The sequence below is a fragment of the Suncus etruscus genome, chromosome 6, assembly GCF_024139225.1.
Source record: "Suncus etruscus isolate mSunEtr1 chromosome 6, mSunEtr1.pri.cur, whole genome shotgun sequence".
In the NCBI taxonomy this organism is placed as follows: domain Eukaryota; kingdom Metazoa; phylum Chordata; class Mammalia; order Eulipotyphla; family Soricidae; genus Suncus; species Suncus etruscus.
Genome location: NC_064853.1, coordinates 118,203,319 through 118,224,525, shown reverse-complemented (window position 1 = coordinate 118,224,525; position 21,207 = coordinate 118,203,319). Strand labels below are relative to the sequence as shown.

General features: G+C 52.6%; 2 protein-coding genes across 3 annotated transcripts in view; one reads left to right on the top strand and one right to left on the bottom strand.

Moving 5' to 3' along the window:
• The window catches only part of UNC5A (unc-5 netrin receptor A), a 64,159-nt gene extending 62,499 nt beyond the window's left edge, over positions 1-1,660 (top strand). For both annotated transcript variants that reach the window (XM_049775693.1, XM_049775692.1), the window contains 2 exons: positions 185-363; positions 571-1,660. In XM_049775693.1, coding sequence (XP_049631650.1) covers positions 185-363; positions 571-736 — 345 coding nt within the window. In that variant the 3' untranslated portion in view covers positions 737-1,660. The remainder of the gene's footprint in view (positions 1-184; positions 364-570) is intronic.
• On the bottom strand, positions 1,657-19,346 carry HK3 (hexokinase 3). Its single transcript, XM_049775694.1, has 19 exons — positions 19,167-19,346; positions 17,454-17,616; positions 16,485-16,639; positions 16,191-16,310; positions 15,716-15,849; positions 13,431-13,522; positions 13,168-13,351; positions 11,608-11,763; positions 11,248-11,484; positions 10,996-11,014; positions 10,554-10,827; positions 10,134-10,273; positions 9,938-10,057; positions 5,568-5,663; positions 5,286-5,385; positions 2,924-3,125; positions 2,663-2,818; positions 2,002-2,235; positions 1,657-1,904 (listed from the first exon to the last, which is right to left on the bottom strand). Exons 1-19 carry the CDS (start codon positions 19,287-19,289, stop codon positions 1,760-1,762), a joined length of 2,850 nt encoding a protein of 949 aa, XP_049631651.1. The 5' UTR covers positions 19,290-19,346; the 3' UTR covers positions 1,657-1,759.
• Between the last annotated feature and the right edge of the window lie 1,861 nt (positions 19,347-21,207).

The following is a 21,207-nucleotide window of genomic DNA, read 5'->3' as shown; positions in this document are numbered from 1 at the left end:
GGGTCCTGAGGAATGGGCACTGGTGGAGGAAATACCTTGGACAAGGGGAGGGAAGGAGAATGAGATCTGGGGTGCTCATGTTGTCCCCTCCGGTGAGGGTCTCCTGCTCTGGGACAGAAGGTAGGAGGAGAGAAACTCAGTGGCGTTGAGGGGGGAGTCCTAACCGCCCTCCTCCTGGCCCCAGGACACGAGATATGCGGAGCTGCTGGCTCTGGAGAGCGAAGGGGGGGTCCCCGCCCTCGTGGGCCCCAGTGCCTTCAAGATCCCCTTCCTCATTCGGCAGAAGATCATTACCAGCCTCGACCCGCCATGCAGCAGGAGTGCCGACTGGCGGACTCTGGCGCAGAAACTGCACCTGGATAGGTTAAGTGGGAAATGGGGTGGGGAGAGGCCTCCGAGGCGGGCGGGACCTGTGAGACCGTAAGTGGTGCCTCCCGAGCACCTGACGAGGGTACAGGGTCCCCACCTGCCCTAGGGCCACCCGGTGTGCCTGGCAGAGGGAGGCCTTGTCCTCGCCACAGGGTCTGGGTGGGTCCCAGGCCAGGCTCTGATGGGCTCCCTCTTCTGCAGCCATCTCAGCTTCTTCGCCTCCAAGCCCAGCCCCACGGCCATGATCCTGAACTTGTGGGAGGCCCGGCACTTCCCCAACGGCAACCTCAGCCAGCTGGCCGCCGCCGTGGCCGGCCTGGGCCAGCCCGACTCAGGCCTCTTCACCGTGTCGGAAGCCGAGTGCTGAGCTGACCGGTCAGGGCCATCCCGCCGGCGCCCACACTTCACCAGCTTTGGCACCCACCCGGGACAGACAGACACCCTGGGGACAGGCCCCCGCAGAGGACAGATCCCGCCCCACCTTGCCGGTCCCTCAGGCCCTAGCCACACTCACTCTTCTGGGGGTCCCCGGGGCCAGCGCCTGGACCTTGTGCGTGTGCGTCTTTGCGCGTGTGTGCGTTTGTCTGTGTGCGTGTGTGTGTCTGCTCGTGCCATGCTACCTCCTCTCGTCCCTGGCCAGGGGGCCGCATCCACAGCCATGCACGCACACGCCGGGCTAGGGATCTGCCCCCCACCCCCCGATCTTATGCAAACATTTCAGGTGCCTGCAGGGAGGGCCCCCAGTGGAGAGACCCTGCTCCCGGCCTGCAGGCCCGAGGGCCACAGACGGACAGAGGGCAGCCCCTGGGTCCAGGCACAGGACTGCCACGGGCCCGCGCCCCTGCATGTCTGTGTGCTCGTTTCACCCATGTGCCCATCGCCCTGCCCCTGCACACACGCACACACAGGCATCTTGCGCAGCACCCCCGCTGCCCTCAGTGTCTCCCAACTGGTGTGGTTCTCCATTGGTCCATGCTGCCCGCTTCTCCCACCCACCAGGGGCTGCCAGCTCCCACCACGCCTACCCTGTCCCCAGCCCCTGGCTTCGTGGAGCCCTGCCCACGGTGAGTCCCAGGGTGGACCAGGGCGAGTGTGCGTGCTGTGTCGTGCCCATGGCGGCCGCTGCCCCTGCACAGGGGGTATCTGGCATGTGGAGGTGGTGCCCCGACTCAGTCTTGAGTGCCCTTTGGGGCACTTACACTTGGCCTTATGTACACAGCCTTGCCGGCTGCCGGGGCGCGTAGGGATTTTAGCGGACGTGAATGTAAATAAATTATATATATATTGTTAACCTGGTGCTCCCTCCCTGGGGAGAAGGTGGGAGGGAATCTGGGTCCAAGGCAGATCTGGGGGTCCTGGTGTCATGGGTAGCTGCTTCCCAGCAATTTCTTCAGACCCGGGTGACAGAGGCCAGGCGGCAGGCGACAGCAGTGACTAGGGCCGCCCCTTTGCCAGACCCGTCTTCAGACTGCAGGAAAGTAACCTTGCAGTGAGGGGCCAGCTCGTGCACAGTGGCCGCCACCAGGCTGGAGAAGCTGCATTGAGGAGAGAAAGGACTGAGTCCGATCCCACACCAGATCCCCCTTTTCTCCTGGCCATGCCTCCCGGGCCCTCTTGGCACCCCCAACTCACTGGGGGTGCATCTTGTAGAGGGTGCCATCAACGCCCACTGACACTGCCAGCTTGTCCAGGCCGCGGTTCTCCCGGATCTTCTCCACCACGGCAGCCACACCAGCCCCACAGAGCTGGGCTGCCCGCCGAGACACCGCCTGGCACACCTCCAATACCATCTGGGCGTCGTCGGAGGTCAGCACCAGTCCCAGGTCTTCCAGAATGGTGCGGACCTGCCTCAGAGCCAGGCTGTCACTGGGGCCAGGAGAGAAATGCCCCAGGGGGGCAGCATCTATGTCACTTCCCAGCTCTTAGAGACTTCACTGCCCCAGTCTCCACACCCAGATATAGCACAGCAGGGAAGGTGCGATCTTGCCTTTTCTGTGGCCCACCCCAGTTCCATCCCTGACAACACATATGGTTCCGGGCATTGCCAGAGAGCAACCCTGAGCACAGAATTAGGAGGAAGCCGTGAGCACTGTTGCCCTCCCCCCATAAAATATAATGCACCCAGGAAGAGTCCTTTTGGGCATAAAAGCAAGTTATGTGCCTTTCTTTTGGGAGGAACAGGAGGCTACACCTGGCAATACTCATAGACTCTGCAGTCTATGATTGAACTGGCACTTCCACATACAAAAAGCCTGCCTGTGCTGCGCTATCTCTGCTGTGGTGGGGCAGGCACCTTTCAATCTCAGAGAGAAATTGGGTCTTGAAGATGTCTTGAACCTGAAGGCGCTGGGACTCCTGGCCCCGGAAGAGAACCCCAAGGTTGGTTAAGTGCAGGAGCACATGGCGAACGATCTCTCCCAGGTACATTCCACTGATCATCTTCTCAAACCTGTGGTGAGAAAGTGTGTGTGTGTGTGTGTGTGTGTGTGTGTGTGTGTGTGTGTGTATTGCACCAGTGCCCTCCTCCTCCACAACTCCAGGGGTCAGCCCAGACCTCTGTTTGTAGGGGTTGATGGAAGCCTGGTCCACATTTGCATCAAATCTGGTGCTGAGCGTATCCAGGGAGCCATCATCCCCAAAAGCACCCCATTCCATGTTGATACACATGTGGCCTGAGTCTCCAGCAGCGCCAGCCACATTCTGGAATTCTGCCATGTTTTGAAGTTCCTCCATGTAACAAGCATTGGTACCTGTCCCTGCAGATGGGCAGAAGTTGGGGCAATTCTGTGACCTCTCAAGTCTCCGTGCTCCCCACTTGCCCCATCTCCTTTTACTGAGGCAACCAGAGCCACCTCTCCTAACCTCTGCATTCTCCTCCGTAAGTGCTTCTCTCCCTGGCCCATTGGGGGCACTTCAAAAATCTGCCTCTCTGTCAAGTCCTGGCAGATGTGTTCCAGGCTCCCACTATCTGCTAAGCGAGCCCCAAGACTAGTCAAACCTGCAGGCACCAGCTGGAGCAACAGCACTGCGCATAAGGTACTTGCCATGCACATAACTTACCAGGATTCAATTCCTGGCACCTCATAGGGTCCCCTGAGCCTGCCAGGACTGATCCCTGAGCACAGAGCTAGGAGTAAGATCTGAGTACTGTCAAGTATGACTCTCCCACACACACATACCAAAAAGGAAACAAGTGCAGAGAAGGCCAGAGAGAGGGTTCAAAGGGAGCGTGCAGCCATGCATACACAAGACCCTGAGTTCAATCCCCAACAACATATGGCTCCCTGTGCACTGCTGAGATTGCCCTGAGGACCCCACATGGCACTACATCCCTCTACTCAAGCATTGAGTCATACAAACCAGTTGGGCATTTTTTTGGGGGGAGGAGTCATATCCGGCAGCGCTCAGGGATTACTCCTGGCTCTATGCTCAGAAATCGCCCCTGGCAGGCACGGTGGACCATATGGGATGCCGGGATTCAAACCACTGTCCTTCTGCATGAAAGGCAAATGCCTTACCTCCATGCTATCTCTCCGGCCCCAGTTGGGCATGTATTTTAGGAATGTCCCCAGGCTCCCTGCGTAATGCTTTGAAGTCACCACTCCCCCCCTCCAAAAATGAAGTGCAAAGAATTTTCAAAATAGTAAGAAAATGTGGCCAAGAGAAAGTGGTAGTTGGCTTTGGCCTTGAAACCAAGAAGCAGAGAAAGGCAAGATATGTACCCCGTATCCCAGCACCCCGTGTTACAATGTGTCCCTCCCAATCACCTAACCCACCTCTCTGGAAGTGCAAAAGGAGACAGGCAGAAAGATTGGGGTCCAGAGAATCTGTTTCCCCACCTAGCCCAATCCTTCCTTTTAATGTGTTCGCCCCCCCCATCCCCATAGGGTCACATCTGGTGGTTCTCAGCAGCTATTCCTGGTTTTGTGCATAGGAGTGACCCTATTGGTCACTGTGGGGAATCTATGCGGTGTCAGGGACAATAGTACTCAAGGCAAACAGCGTATCACCTGTATTGTACTATCACTTTGGCTCCTCCCTTCTTTCAAGCCTAGTTTCTTTTATATTTCTTTTCTTTTTTTTTTTTCTTTTTTGTTTGCGGTAACACCCTACCATGCTCAGGGACTACTCCTGGGTCTGTGCTGGAGATTGACTCCTGGTAGGGCTCATATAGGGTACCAGGGATAAAACACGTGCATGGTAATTGCATCATTGTCAGCCGTGTGCAAGGTAAGCGCCTGACTAGCTATATGAATTCTTTGGCCTCTCCAGCCTCATTACTTACAAACTACCCTCTTACCACACCCCTCATTTTTTCAGTCTCGTCACCCTTGGGAGATGCATTTAATTCAACTATACAGGCTGTGCTGGAGCTGAGCTCAGTTGCTGTTCCCCTTTGGAAAAATTAGGGACCTTCCTTCCTAAGCTATATTTTTCTGTCCTCTTTGCCCAGCCCCAACTGGCCACTGAAAGGGAAAGATCTGACATTTTTATTCCCCCTTCCTATGCCCTCAGTTCCTAGCACTGTGTCCTCCAGCCATGGGCTTCCCCACTAAACCCTCCTCAGGAGCCCTGGAAACAGGTATTCTTGCATTCTGTCCATTGCCTTCAGCAAACAGCTTCTCCCTTGAAAGGGGAAGTCTCAGAAGAGCCTGAGGGGTGGTGAAGTACTCATGATCATAGTTTGCCCCTGGTGGACCTAGTGTGTGCCCAACTGACTTCCTAATTCAGGTCCATTTCCAACTGGCCCTGACCCGAAAGACTGAAAAACTGTAGCTAAGCTGGACTTTAGCTACCGCCCCTCAAATGTTATTGTGCTTCTGAGGTGCCCCAGAGTGGGAGCAGAGGATTCTGTGTTTCTCCTAAGCCAGAGATTTCACAGGAGACATTTGGGGTTCAGATGACATTGGCCTCACCAACAATGAGGCCGACTTCACATTGGGGGTCCTCGTAGCCACAGGACATCATGGTCCCCACCGTGTCATTGACAATGGCGACCACATTCAGCTCCACTCCCTGCGCACAAAAGGACACGCTGCTCAGTTGCTAGGCAACATGGTCACCATAGCAACTAGCGCTGGACCTAGAGGTCTAGACATGCAGAGGCCTCCCCCACCCCACCCACCAAGGGGTCTCTTTGCTCCCCTGAAGAGGCTCTCCTCCGCCCCACCCCAGTCTTCACCAGACCCCTGGCTTACCTGTTTGCGTTCAATGGCTTCCCGAAGCAGACGCACCACGTCGTGACCCTCACAATCTGAGGCTTTAAAACCCTTGGTCCAGTTCAGGAGGATACCCTGGGGAGGGTGAAGAAGGAGGGAATGAGAACCTCCCACTGTTCCCTAAAGGCTGACTTTCCTTTTGTTTTTCCTAGCATTCCCTCCCAAGCCTGAGTCCTAGGTCAATGGCTTTGTGTCCAGTGCTCCTTCCTGCAAACCCAGATGGCATCAGGAAATAAGACACTCAGGACTGAGCCCAAGTGATAGTACAGTGATAGGATGCCTCCCTTGTATGTAGCCAATCTGGGTTCAGTCCCATGTCCCATATTCTCCATACACTGCCAGGACTGATCCCTGAATGCAGAGCCTGAGTACTTCGGTTTGGCAAAAAAAAAATAAAATAAAATAAAAAGACACCCAGGGTTACCCCTACCCCCCAAAAATTAGCCTACATTTTTCTTTTTTAGTGTTTATTCACTTGGGAGGACCACACTGACACTGCTCAGAGCTTATCCTTGGCTCTGCACTCAGGAATCATTACTGGAGGTGCCTGGGGACCATATAGGGTATCAGGATGCCTGGATACAAAAAAAGGACTCTACACTCTGTACTCTCTTTTGTTTGTTTGTTTGTTTGTCTTGTTTTTGTGCCACACCCAATGGTGTTCAGGACCTCCAAACCGAGGTTCGTCCTGGGACAGCTGCGTGCAAGGCCAACGCCCTACTGTTGCGCTATTGCTCTGGCCCCAAGCCACAGATTTTCTGTCCTTCTATTCTAGAAGGTTCTGTGAACCTGAGGATCTGATCTGAAGCAGCCAGAAAGGAAGGGTCCTTCATCACTGGGGAGGGAGGGAATAGAGGCTGGAAATCAGGAACAGGGTTTGGGAGAAAGATGGTATAGAGACTGTCCAGGTTCAATCACTAGCATCTCATATGATCCCCCGAGCCTACCAGGAGTGATTTCTGAGTACAGACTCAAGAGTAACCTCTGAGCACTGCTGGGTATGGCCCCCCCCCCCAAAAAAATCTACCATGTTGACCAAAGTGATAGCACAGGGGGTAGAGTATTTGCCTTGCATGCAGCCAATGTGGCTGAGATCCCTGGCATCATATGGTTCCCTGAGCCTGCCAGGAGTAATTTCTGAGCAGAGAGCCAGAAGTAACACCCGGACCTAATTGATTGGGTGTGGCAAAAAAATAAATAAAACCTACCATGTGGGCCAGAGCAATAGTACAGGAGGAAGGATACTTGCCTTGCCCACAGCCAACCTGGGTTTAATCCTGGCATCCTATATAGTCCTCCCACTAAGCACCACCAGAACAGGAGTAATCCATGAGCACCACCAAATGTGATCCAAAAATTGAAAGAAAAAGAAAAGAAAGGAAGGAAGGAAGGAAGGAAGGAAGGAAGGGAGGGAGGGAGGGAGGGAGGAAGGAAGGGAGGGAGGGAGGGAGGGAGGGAGGGAGGGAGGGAGGGAGGGAGGGAGGAAGGGAGGGAGGGAGGGAGGGAGGGAGGGAGGGAGGAGGAAAGAGAAAAGGAAAAAAGAAAGAAGAAAGGAGGAAAGAAGAAAAAGAAAACCCAGGACAGAAGGAAAGAAAGAGAGAGAGAAAGAAAGAAAGAAAGAAAGAAAGAAAGAAAGAAAGAAAGAAAGAAAGAAAGAAAGAAGGAAGGAAGGAAGGAAGGAAGGAAGGAAGGAAGGAAGGAAGGAAGGAAGGAAGGAAGGAGGGAGGGAGGGAGGGAGGAGGAAGGAAGGAAGGAAGGAAGGAAGGAAGGAAGGAAGGAAGGAAGGAAGAAGAAGAAAGAAAGAAAGAAAGAAAGAAAGAAAGAAGAAAGAAAGAAAGAAAGAAAGAAAGAAAAGAAAGAAGAAAGAGAAAGAAGAGAAGAAGAAAGAAAGAGAAAGAAAGAAAGAAAGAAAGAAAGAAAGAAAGAAAGAAAGAGAAAGAAAGAAAGAAAGAAAGAAAGAAAGAAAGAAAGAAAGAAAGAAGGAAGGAAGGAAGGAAGGAAGGAAGGAAGGAAGGAAGAAAGAAGAAAGAAAGAAAGAAAGAAAGAAAGAAAGAAAGAAAGAAAGAAAGAAAGAAAGAAAGAAAGAAAGAAAGAAAGAAGGAAGGAAGGAAGGAAGGAAGGAAGGAAGGAAGGAAGGAAGAAAGAAAGAAAGAAAGAAAGAAAGAAAGAAAGAAAGAAAGAAGGAAGGAAGGAAGGAAGGAAGGAAGGAAGGAAAGAAAGAAGGAAAGAAAGACAGAAGGAAGAGAAAAAGAAAAAGGGAGGAAGGAAGGAAGGGAAGAAGGAAGAAAGAGAAGGAAAAAGAAAGAAAATCCAGTGTAGACAAGTAGCCATGAGGTGACAAATTGGATCTCCCACTCTGCTGCACATTCCGAATGTCGTCTGCATCTCTGCCATGTGATCCCCTACAATGCAACCCAGGTGTAACCCAAACAGTCACGCAGACTTGTGCCAGGTTCTGAGGAAACACAGCACTGAAGGTTTCTGGGATGCTTCAGTGGAACATCAACTGGTCAGGCAAACAGGAAGCAGGGAGTCCAGCTGTGGCCCCATATGCCAACTTGATCCCAGCAAGCATAGCTGACTGGGACACAGTCCTTCCCACCCTACTCACAAGAAAACGTGCAAATCTCGAGAGATGGAGAGATAGGATGCAAGGGAGGGTTTTGCCTTGCACAAGACCAACCTAGCTTTGATTCCAGCACTTCTGGGGCTGCAAGCAGGAATCCAAGGTTGAATCTCTGTCTCTACATGCCTCCCCCAGAACCACCTACTGTGGTCCAGTAATGCTGAACTTGAGCACAGACGGAAACAAAGAATTACCAGAAGTGGCCCCCAGAATCTGAGCACCACTAGGGAGACTCCTAAACCCCAATCTCCCCCCAAAAAATACAGAAGAGGGGCCAGAGTGATAGCACTGGAGTAGGGCATTTGCCTTGCATGCTGTTGATCCAGGATGGACCTGGGTTCGATCCCTGGCATCTCATATGGTCCCCTGAACCTGCCAGGAGCAATTTCTGAGCACAGAGCCAGGAGCAACCCCTGAGTACCACTAGAAGTGGCCTAAAACAAAAAACAAAAAAAACAGATCTTATTTTTTTTTTTTTGGTTTTTGGGTCACACCCAGTGGCAATCAGGGGTTACTCCTGGCTGTCTGCTCAGAAATAGCTCCTGGTAGGCATGGGGGTCATATGGGATGCCAGGATTTGAACCACTGTCCGTCCTGGATCAGCTGCATGCAAATGCCCTACCCCTGTCCTATCTCTCCAGCCCCAATTTTGTTTTGTTTTGTTTTGTTTTGGGGTCACACCCAGCAGCGCTCAGGGGTTATTCCTGGCTCTATGCTCAGAAATCACTCCTGGCAGGCTCAGGGGACCATATGGGATGCCGAGATTCGAACCACCATCCTTCTGCATGCAAGGCAAATGCCTTACCTCCATGCTTTCTCTCTGGCCCCAATTTTTTTTATTTTTAAATTTTTTTTTATTTTTTATTTTATTTTATTTTATTTTATTTTTGGTTTTTGGGCCACACCCAGCGGTGCTCAGGGGTTACTCCTGGCTGTCTGCTCAGAAATAGCTCCTGGCAGGCACGGGGGACCATATGGGACATCAGGATTCGAACCAACCACCTTTGGTCCTGGATTGGCTGCTTGCAAGGCAAAAGCCGCTGTGCTATCTCTCCGGGGCCTTTATTTTTTATTTAAGCCCAGGCAGTGCTCATTCTTTAGTGGGGAGGTTTGGGTCACACCCAGTGATGCTCATGACTGCGTTCAAAAGTCACTTCTGGCAGTATTCAGAGGACCATATAGTATATCAGGAATCTAACCTGGATCAGTTTTATGCAAGATAAATGTCCTACACATTGTGCTATTGCTCCAGCCTCTCTAGAGAACTTTTAAAGCCCCTTTCAGAGGTAAGACTAGGCTCCTGCTGGTCTGTATACCAACGCGTGGGAGACACAAGTGGCTTCCTGGGGACCCAGAGCTGCCCTTATCCCTCCGTATCCCAGGCCACCCCCACTCTGCTAGCTCTGGAAAAACTGAGGCTGAGTCTAGCCCAACTGGGGCTTTGACTTTCCCCGGTCACCCAACCCAGGAATCATTTTGGCTTGATTTGGGATTCACATGCAAAGGTGCTCAGACTGTGCTCAGGGATCATTCCTGGAGGATTCAGGAGACACCGGGATGTTGGGGATCAAACAGGAGCTGACCATGTGCAAAGCAAGCGCCAATACTGTTGTATTGACTCTCTGGTTCCAACCCTAGCACCCTTACCTACTTCCCAGTCATCCCCCCACAGAACATGAGGGTAGCAGAGCCCAGGGTTGGTCCCTCCCAGCACTACCTTTACCTGGTCTAGGCCCATCTGCCTGCAGGGAAAGGAAAAGGTGAAACCGAGTGGGAGGCTCTGCCCGCTCAGGCCCTGCCGCTGCTGAAAGTCCACGATGCAGTCCACGATGTGGTCGAAGAGCTGGGAGGTGCGCAGGTTAGAAAGGGGGTCCCACTGGCCCTTGTCCAGGCCCCAGGCCCCTCCTTCCTGCAGGTACCTCCTGTCCGGAGCCCTGGGCCACATGCTCAGGGACAGAGTAAACCTGTTGAGCGATCTGCACGCTCCCAGCCGCCAGGTGCACCAGGAGGACTCGAAAGTGGGTGCCCCCAAGATCCAGGGCCAGGAAGTCCCCACGCTCTGTGGACAGAGGGCGAAGCTAGTGGAGCAACCCGGCCTGAGCCTGGGCCTGCACCTAGCACAGTACCAGCCCAACACGCCCCATCTGGACCATGCATACTGCCATACAGCCCCGGCCCAGCCCACGTGACTGCACCCCAAATCCCCTCCCACCCAGCTCTGGCCCAACTCAGACCACACCCTCGCTCTGGCAAGCTTTGGCACTGCTCCACCATGCCAGCCCCCCGCTGGTCATCCCCCCACGAGTCTGTGTCCCAGCACCCCCACCCCAGCTGCTCACCGCTGCCATCAGGTGTGGCTCTGACATAAGTGGGGAGCATGCGAAGAGACGAAGCCTCTCCTCGGAGACCCCGGGCCATGGCCTCACGCATCTGCTCCTGCACAGACGCCAGCTGCTCTCGGCTCAGCCGGAAAGGTGCCAGGGTGGAGGCCAGCAGGCGCTGGTGGGCCGCGAGGCGGGCAGCCACGGCGGTCACCATCGCCACACCCTGGCCACTGCCGTCCAGAGAGCGGTGGAAGGAGACCTCGCACTCTGGAACCAGGAACCCCACAGTCTCCCGTAGGTTCTTGAGGAAACTAGGACAGACAGACAACTCCTGGGCCTGCCGCTCAGTTCTGGCTGCCCGGGCTAGTGAAGCCCCTGGTTTCAATCCCTTTACTTGGAAATCTTTCTTTACCCAGTTTCCAGTGAAAGAACCTTGCCGGGGTCCTTGCCATGCCACACCTTTAAGGACTCCATCACTCTTGCCACCTGCCATCCCGATGCTTTTGGAAGCTTAGAAAGAGCGACGTGCTCGGGGGCTGCTCCCGGATTGGTGCTGGTACCTCAATGCCCAGCTGGTACTCTAGTCCTTGAAACATCTGTCTCCCCAACACTGTTCACATCTGTCTCCCTCTCTCTCCCTCCCTCTCTCCCTCTCTTTCTGGCTATCTCCCTCTCTCTCCCTTTCTCTCCCTCTCCCCCCCCCCCCAACTACCTGGGCAGTTGCTCGAACACTCGGCCACCAATGGCCACAGAGAGCTGGAGGCCTGGCTGCTCACGGCTGTGCTGGAGACGGGAAAGGACAGCGGCCAGGGCCGCAGCGCAAAGCCTGGCTGCCCGTGCACACACCACCACACACAGGTGTTGCACCCACATCGTGTCTGCTGCTCCTACACTCAGGCCCAGGCGCTGCAGGACGGCGCATGTGTGGGGCTCCAGCGCCCAGGAGCTGTGGAGATAGTAGGGTACAGGGACAGCTTCCAGGAGGGTAGCCCAGAAGCATCATCCACATCCTGGGGACAGAGCTGACCAGCCCCCGGCCACTGCTTCACAACCCCCAGCTCCCACTCACGCTTCCATCTCCGCCACGTCCTCTAGCCTGAAGCTGCCTGGGGTCAGCAGAGCAGAAGAGGTGCAGCCACCGAACAGGACCCCCGCTTGGGCCAAGTGCACCAGCGCCAACCGTACCAGTTCCCCCAGGTAGAGACCCCCAATCATCTTCTCAAATCTGTGGAGCGAAACACACATGGAGTCTTTTCTTTATTTTTATGAGAGAGCTCATTCAACAATGCTTAGGGGTTACTCCTGGCAGTGCTCAAGGAACCATATGGGATCATGGGAATCAAGCTCAGGTCAGCTTTGTGTAAGGCAGGGGTCTCAAACTCAATTTACCTGGGGGCCGCAGGAGGCAAAGTCGGGGTGATCCTTGAGTGCAAAGTCAGTAGTAAGCCTTGAACATTGGGGGTGTGTGACCCAAACAACTAAAACAAAACAAAACAAAAAAGGATTCCTCTAGGGCAGGGCCACAAAATGTATGGAGGGCCACAAACAGCCCATGGGCCGCAAATTTGAGACCCCTGGTATAAGGCAAGTGCCCTCTAAGCTGTACTCTCTTCAGTGGCTTTTTTTGTTTGTTTGTTTTATTTTTGGGGCCACACCCAGTGGCACTCAGGGGTTACTCCTGGCTCTGCACTCAGAAATTGCTCCTGGCAGACTCAGGGGACCATATGCGATGCCATATCAAACCTGGGTCTGTCCCAGGTAGGCCACATACAAGGCAAACACCCTATTGCTGTGCTACTCTGGGACCACTCCAGCCCTCTGGTGGCATTTTTGTTTTGTGTTATTTGCTGTTTTTTTTTTGTTTTTGTTTTGTTTTGGGGTCACACCCAGCAGCACTCAGGGGCTACTCCTGGCTCTATGCTCAGAAATTGCCCCCGGCAGGCTCAGGGGACCATATGGGATGCCAGGATTTAAACCACGGTCCTTTTGCATCCAAGGCAAACATCCTACCACTGTGCTATCTCTCTGGCACCAGTGGCATTATTTTAAATCTTTCATATACCCACCCACTGCTCCAAGTGCCTCCTCCAAGACAGATCATTTGGGGGCGCGACCAAAACAGAGGTTCCATCTGTATAAACTACCAGGAGAAGTTTACCCACACTGCTGAGAGTTTCCCCAGACCCCTCTTCCACCAGTTCACTTCAGGGAGCCTCTGCAGAGGAGCAAATGATCTCAAAGGGGACGAGGGGTGCCCTCCTTAACTTCCTCTTGGATATCTATGTCTATATCTATCTATCTATATACATATACATTATATATTTGAGGGTGCGGTGGGGAGCCACAATGGATGTTCCTCGGAGGTTACTCCTGACCCTACACACAGGTATCAGTCCTGGCATGCTCGGGGAGTCCATATGGAATGCTGGGGATCAAACCTGGGTCAGCTGCAGGCAAAGCAAATACCTGAGTCTGCACTATCTCTCCTGTCCTCGACCCTTGCTCCTTCAAACCTGCCAGGGCTCCCTCTGCCCTGAAGGGTTCTGGAAGCTCAAGTCCAGGAGGGAGAGGGGTCAGGGAAGTGGAGGTACAAGGGGACAGGCACAGAAGGTCAAGAAGGTCATGTTACCTCTGGGCTCCGGGGTTCAGAGATTCGAGATCCAAGGTGCGGTCAAAGGGAGTGAGCACAGGGCCCAGCACCCCATCCTGGCCAAAGGACCCCCACTCAACACTGATGCACACGCGGCCTCGGTCCTCATCCAGCATGGCCACGTGGCCAGCCTCCTCCATGTAGCATGCATTGGTGCCTGTGTCTGCAGGGTAGACCCCCGATAAGGATGGCACCCCCGGCAACAGACCCTTCTCCCAGCCCCCACAAATGCCCCTTCTCACCCACAACAAGGCCTATCTCACAGGGCCCAGAACCAGGCTCACAGCCCATCATGGTGCCCACTGTGTCATTGACCACGGCGACCACATCCACGCTGCGTGCCTGCATACACAGAAAGGGCAGAGGTGGGAAGGGCTCTTGATGCTCAGGAGACCCTGAGTCCACAAAACATGTGTGTACTTGGACTCTGGGACTCCTCCTGTTGACTCATGAGCCTCCCCTGAACCCCAGGCCCTGTGACCTATAATCTCAGGCCAGAGCCACAATACAGTCAGGAAGGCATTTGTCTTGCATGTGGCTGACCTGGGTTCAATCTCTGGCACCCTTTATGGTCCCCAGAGCCTGCCTGAGTGATGCCTGAGTACAGAGCCAGAGTCGGCCATGAGCATAACAGGGGGGTGGCCCTCAAAACAAACAAAACCTCAGGGACCAAAACAATAGTACAGCAGGTTCCTTAGGTACCCAGATTCAATTCCCAGCACCCCATAAGTGTCCCCAGAGCCTACTAGGAGTGATCCCTGAGCACAGAGCCAGGAGTAAAACCTGAGCACTGTCAGGTGTGGACAAAAAACAAATCTCAGCTGTCACCCTGCAGAATTAAGGAGAGCAAGTGTGACCCACTGAAAACCATCTTGCAGGCAATAGCACCCCCACCTGGCTCTCTCTTAACCCTGGTTTTCAGCCATTCACATAGAATGTGGGAGAGCAAGGGTGGACACTTGGACATGACCAGCTTTTGCATTTTCTCAAGCCTCTTTATTTGGAGAGAGGACTCCTAAACAGTGCTCAGAAGTCCTGAGGGTCTCTCCTGGTGATATTCAGCTGACCAGGTGGAGGAACCAGTTGATCGAAGCAGACTATTCAGTGTTGGGGATCAAACTAGGGGCCTTGCGCATACCAGGCATGTGTGCCTGAGCTTTCTCTCCTCTCCTCAAATATCCGGGCTCCTTCTCTGCAGCTGGATCTTCCTCTTGCTTCAAGTCTCAAGTTGCCAGTTGCCACCCCCAGCGACAGGGATTGAGGACTTACAGGGTTGCAGTTCACCCTGACTCCCTGTTACCATGCTGCATGTTATCTGTTTTTGGGGGTGGGGATGGAATTATATTCAGCTGTGCTCAGGGATCACCCCTGGTGGGGATCAGGAGTGATGCCAGAGATTGGTCAGCTCTGTTCAAGGAAAGCACCCACTGTTGTCCTTCTCTTTTCTGGTCCTAGTTCATCTCTTTTGTTTGCTTTTGGGGGGCCACATCAAGTAGTATTGGGCTTACGTTTGGCTCTTCACTCAGGGACTACTCCTGGCTGTACTTGAGAAACCCTATGGGGTGACATCAGTCATGGGCAAAGCAAGAACCATACCCATTGTGCTCCATCTTCAGCCCCTAAATCGTTTTGCCTTTTAGTTTTTGGGCCACACCCAGTGACACTCAGGACTTACTCCTTGTTTTGTAGCCAGGCACTATTCTAGCAAGGCTTGGTGACCGTGTGGGGTGCTGGGGATTGAACCCAGGTCGGCTTCATGCAAGACTAGTGCCCTCCCTGCTTACTATTGCTCTAGCCCCAGATCTTTTTCTTTTCTCTCCCCCTCCTTTTTTTTGTTTTGTTTTGTTTTGGCCACACCCATTTGATGCTCAGGGGTTACTGCTGGCTAAACGCTCAGAAATTGCCCCTGGCTTGGGGGGACCATATGGGACGCTGGGGGATCGAACCACGGTTCTTCCTTGGCTAGCGCTTGCAAGGCAGATACCTTACCTCTAGCGCCACCTGGCTGGCCCCTCCCCCTCCTTATTTATAGATAGGAAACTTTAGTCTTCCTACCTATAAAATGGGAGCATTTACCCCCAGGTAAAACATATGAAGAGGATAGGACTGGGGAGAGAACTCAGGCTCATACCTTGTCAGCAAAAGGACTCAAGCTTGATATATGATAGAATATGTCCCCTCCTCCAAGCACCCCAAACTACCTGGTTCCCTTTGGCCTTTGCATTCAACTTTCATCCCAGTTGTCTGATTCATTTTTGGGCTGTTGGGGGGTGCTTTTGGACGACATGACACCTGGCAATATTCAGGGGCTCTGTACTCAGGAATTATTCCTGCAGCCCCAGGGATGCCCATAGGATGCCAAGAATTGAATTCAGGTCAGCTATGTGCAAGACAAGCACATATATGTCCTATAGCCCTGGCCCAGTTGTCTGATTCTCAGTGGGAATAGCCCCCAGAGCTCCTGGGAACTCTCCCGGGCACGGCCCCACCCTTGCTTCAAAAATACCAAGAGGGGGTCAAGCAGGACTTCATAGACCCGTGAACTGACCCCTTCCCACTCACTAGGTCCTGCCTCTCCAGGGCTTCCCGCAGCAACTGGACCACGTCCCGTCCTTCCACATCACTGCACCGGAAACCCTTGGTCCAGGAAATGAGTGTGCTCTGCGGAATGGGTTAGGAAATTCAGGTGATGGGTTTAGGGTGATAGCACAGTGGGGAGGGCCTTTACCTTACATGAAGCTGATCCATATTTGGTCCCTGGCACCTCATAAGGTCCCTCCAGCACCTCTAGGAGTGAACCCTGAGCACAGAGTGAGGAGTAAGCCCTGAGCTTAGGTGTGGCCCAAACACCACACACACACACACACACACACACACACACACACACACACACACACACACGCACACACACACACACACATATGAACATCCAGGTCACTCCCCTACAACCTTCCTGGGGCCATGATGCTCCTGTGCAATCCCCCCACGTCCTGCCTGCTTACCTGGTCAAGGGCTGTCTGCTGACAGGGGAAAGAGAAGCTGAATCCCAATTGCAACTTGTACTCCATCTCAGGAAGGGGGCCCAGAAACTCCAACAGGCAGCGAGCAGCGAAGTCAAAGAGCTGTGAACCCAAGGATGTGGGGTTCAGCTCACATCCCAATCCCGGCTCCATCTCCGCCCCCGCTTCCCCAGCTCTCATCCTACCCCCAGCTCTGTCCCTGCCCACAGCTTTCTCCCTCCTCCAAAAGCCCACACCCACCAGTCAGACCCCAGGAGAGAGTCATGAACCCCTCACCTGCTGGCCTGGCCCCTGCATCACCTCCTGGGGAATGATGAACTCTTGGCTCCGGGATGTCATCCTGGGCCCCTCGGTTCCCATCAGAGTCACCCAGAGAACACGGAGGAAGGCGCCCTTGGCCCCCAGCTCCAGCACCACGAAGTCACCTTTTTCTGGAGCACAAGCATTGGCTAGAACACTTCCCCTGTGCCCCCAGCCGCTTTATGTTCTCTAAGACCCTGGAGAGTTATCAAGGGGCTGAAAAGAGGCTGGGATAATGGCCCAATGGACTGAACACAGATTGGCAGGTGGGGGAGCACTGCATGGTCCCAAGGCACTCCCTGGTGCAGCTCAAAACCCAAACCCAGAGGCTGGAGAGAGAGCATGGAGGTAAGGCGTTTGCCTTGCATGCAAAGTACAGTGGTTTGAATTCCATCATTCCATATGGTCCCCGGAGCCTGCCAGGAGCGATTTCTGAGTGTAAAACCAGGAGTCGGGGCCGGGCAGTGGCGCTAAAGGTAAGGTGCCTGCCTTGCCTGCGCTAGCCTTGGACGGACCACGGTTCGATCCCCCGGTGTCCCATATGGTCCCCCAAGCCAGGAGCAACTTCTGAGTGCATAGCCAGGAGTAACCCCTGAGCGTTACTGGGTGTGGCCCAAAAACCAAAAAAAAAAAAAAACAAAACCAGGAGTAACCCCTGAGCGCCACCGGGTGTGGCCCAAAATCAAAAACAAAAATAAAACAAAACAAAAACCCAAACCCAAAATAAGTCAAGGTGGCAAGTCCAGCGATAGTCCAGAGGGTTGGGTGCTTATCTGGTACTCAGCAGACCCAGGTTGGATCACCAGCATCCCATAAAACTGAGCACCTCTGGGTGTGACCCCCTTAAATAACAGGGGAAGCCTTGGAAGTAAGCTGGCCAGGGGTGAGGCGGGCAACCCCAGAGTCCACTCGAAGGACCGACCACTGTCATTTCACCCTACGCACCAGTGCCGTGTGGGATGGAGCCCACGTAGGTAGGCAGCATGCGCACTGCAGGGCAGGGGCTGGCAGGGCCCTTCAGCGCCTGGTCCATGGAGCTCCGGAGGCTTGCCTGGATCTGTCGCAGCTGGGCCTCCGTCACCAGGAACTGCTGCAGACATGCCTGCAACTAGGGACAAGCCGGCTGATATGGGGCGTTCGCCAGGATCCCCCCAGTCTTTTAATCCCTGCTCAGACTAGCAACTCTGAAACGACCCCCAGGGACCCCCAACCCCTTTTCTTTTCTCTACACACATCCATCTGACTGCAGAAAAGTCCTACCACCTCTCCCGAAAATCAGAGGTCTGTGTCTGTTGGAGCTGCGCATAAATGAGTCCAGGGTCAAATTCAGTGTCCATTGCTCCTTGCACTTTTTTTTTGATTTTTGGGCCACACCCGGCGGTGCTCAGGGGTTACTTCTGGCTGTCTGCTCAGAAATAGCTCCTGGCAGGCACGGGGGACCATATGGGACACCGGGATTCGAACCAACCACCTTTGGTCCTGGATCGGCTGCTTGCAAGGCAAACACCGCTGTGCTATCTCTCCGGGCCCCTCTCCTTGCACTCTTAACCTTGAGGCTGGAGAAGCGCCTGGAGGCTACCCCTCAGAGGCCAGACCTTCCTCGGTTGTCATGCTTCCCTTCCACCCCTGAACACCCTACTGTGTGCTCCATAGCTCTGAACACTACCAGCTAGATACCCTGCTCCCCAGAGGCTGGAAAATCAAGCTAATGCAGTTTGGGGTCTGGGGAGTTATTTTCTTTGAGTGTGAGGTACACCCTGAGGTGCTCAGGGGTTATTCCTAGCTCTGCTCTGAGGAATTGGGTCTGACTTGGGGAACCATATTGGATGCCAGCTATTGAACCTGAGTCAGCTGCATGAAAGGCAGCTTCCTTGCTGTACTACCACTCCAGCTTCTAAGGCCTGGGGAGTTTTGACAACCAGACAAGCTGGGGTTGAGTTTCAATAGTAGGTAGAGGGCCAGAGTGATAGTACAGTGGGGGAAGGCACTTGCCTTGCACGCGGCCTACCCAGGTTCAATTCCCTGGCATCCCAGATGGTCCCTCGAGCCTCACCAAGAGTGATTATTGAGTGCAGAGCCAGGAGTAATCCCTGTGCACAGATGGATGTGATCCAAATATTAAATTGTAGCTGGAGAAATATCTTTCAGTATCTCTCTGACCCCTGAATTATTATTGGGGGTAGGTCTGGAAATCCAAAATAATAAAATTAAATAAAGAGACATGGAGCTGGAGATAGTACAGCATGTGCTCTTGCCTTATATATGGCTGACCAGAATTCAATCCCATATGGTCCCCCTAGCCCACCAGAGTGATACTTGTGTACAGAACCAGTAGTGACTCCTGAGCATCACTGAGTGTGGCCCAAAAATGACAAAACAACAACAAAAGCCACTTCCTAGCAGTTAGCCTTGCATCCCTCTGAATTTTGATCATTCCAGGTGCAGAGAACTCAAGACCTTTCAAGTCTCTGAACATCCCCTGTTCAGTGTCTCAAATGCAAAAGCTAGATAGAAGCCCACCCCAACTTGCAGCTGTGTGAAGTCCCAAGGAAACAGCGCCCGGTGCACAATAAGCCCCAAGCTCCCTACCATTCTCCTGCAACCCACTTGTCCTACATTCTATTCTAACCAGCAGGAGACCCCCAGGGCTGAACTCACCAGGTCTGAGCTGTCTGCAGGGAAAGGCTCGCCCTTCTGAGGGCAGCTGGGAGTACCTTCGCCTCCCTGTAGCACTCGGGGTTCAGGAGAGTCCATGTGGTTTCCAATGGGGTTGGTGGCCATCTATAGGGAACAATGGACAGCTTTGGTAAGCTGAGGTCCCAGCCCCTCCATTCTGGTCCTTCCCGGGGGAAAAAAAAAAAAAAAAGAAGGTATGAGTAGATTTCAGAACTTCTGACCCTTCAGAATCCTTTGTGCTTAGGAATCATTCTTGGCGATCTCAGGGGACCCTAAGTGGTGCTGGGGATCAAATCCAGAGTGGACACGTGCAAGGCTAGCATATTTTATTTTGATTTTTTAGGTTTTGAGCCACATCTGGCGACACTCAGGGGTTACTCCTGGCTCTGCACTCAGAAATCGCAGGCTCAGGGGACCATATGGGATGCTGGGGATCAAACCTGGGTCTGTCCTGGGATGTCAGCAGCATGCAAGGCAAATGCCCTACTGTTATGCTATCATTTTGTACTATTTCTCTAGCTGCCTTCAGAATCCTTTGGTAATCAACAGGTGGGTCCTCATTTTCTAAGTGTGTATGCGACTAAAAAAGGAGTTTTGAGGCCAGAGTAATAGTAGTACAATAATGAGGGCATTTGCTTGCATGTAACCCACCTAGATTTGATCTCGGGCATCCCATATGGTCCTGAGTATCGCCAGGAGTGATTTTTTAATTTTATTTATTTATTTATTTATTTATTTATTTATTTATTTATTTATTTATTTATTTATTTATTTATTTTTGGTGTTTGGGTCATACCTGGCAGTGCTCAGGATTTACTCCTGGCTCTACACTCAGAAATCGCTCTCTACGAAACATCCAAGGTCTTTTATAGCAACAGCTGGAAGCATTCCTCTACCAGGAAAGACACTACCAAGGGTCTGACATCGACCTCTTAAAAAGAGACTTCCGTTTACACTGAGAAGACTTGACAGCAACAACGACCTGCTCTACAGGACATGGTTCTCTCTAGTGCCCCTTAAGTGTGAGGTGAAACGAGAGGATGCTCTGCACCATCCTGACTGCAATATGGGATATGCAGACTCCAGGATCTTTAATACAGAAGCATGATACCAACAACAGAGACTATGTGAGGAATGGAGGTGTATTGCCACTACAGACGATGACTTGAATTGGACAAACTAATTTGCCTGGAGCCTAGAGTCAGTCCTGTGCCAGGAAACTTCAGGGGTAGGGTCTCCTTGTATTTAGACAATAATTTGTCTTTCCATGTCCCTTATGTTTTGGTAGGCCTATGCAAACAAATGCCACTTTAATACCATTTTTTACTATGTTCCCTTGACTCCAATCCTTAAGAAAAACAAGCCACTAAAACTTTTGAGGTTAACTTAAACTAGTTAGCATGTGCATGGAACTAGAGAAATGTACTTTGCCCTCAAAGTTTAAGGAGTTACATAAGTCTAATGTCTTTAGATTATATTGTATGCTGCTAAGAAATAGTATGTACTACAACTGGGGATTTGAGGGACAAAGTAATTGTATTGTACACGGGTTCAGTTTTGTTTTTCTTAATGTTCTTTGGCTGAAAGTTCAAGGCTGGGATATCATCAATGGGACTACCGAGAATTCTGTTTATGGGTGATTGGGCTTCCACTGTAACTTTACCCTGTCCTCTTTCTTTGCATCTTTGTTGTCATAATTAAAATAAAAAAAAAAAGAGAAATCGCTCCTGGCAAGCTCAGGGGTCTTATGGGTTGCTGGGGATCAAACCCGGGTCCTTCTCAGGTTGGTCACATGTAAGGCAAAAGCCCTACTGCTGTGCTATCATGCTAGCCCCCAGGAGTGATTATTGAGTACAGAACTAGGAGTAACTCCTGAGCATTGATGGGTGTGGCCCAAAAAAACCCAAACCAAAAAAAAAAAAAAAAAAAGGAGGAACCGGAGAGGTGGCGTTAGAAGTAAGGCGTCTGCCTTGCAAGTGCTAGCCTAGGACGGACAGCGGTTCGATCCCCCTGTGTCCCATAT

Bases quoted from the DNA above. Each gene is read 5' to 3' on its own strand.
- HK3 (XM_049775694.1), bottom strand. From the start codon at position 19,289: ATGGCCACCAACCCCATTGGAAACCACATGGACTCTCCTGAACCCCGA. The intron at 16,311-16,484 runs GTGAGGGGTTCA...TTGGGTTCACAG, and splicing joins TGCAGGGGCCAGGCCAGCAG to CTCTTTGACTTCGCTGCTCG. The intron at 3,126-5,285 runs GTGAGGCCAATG...GCCCATCTGCAG, and splicing joins TGAAGTCGGCCTCATTGTTG to GGACAGGTACCAATGCTTGT.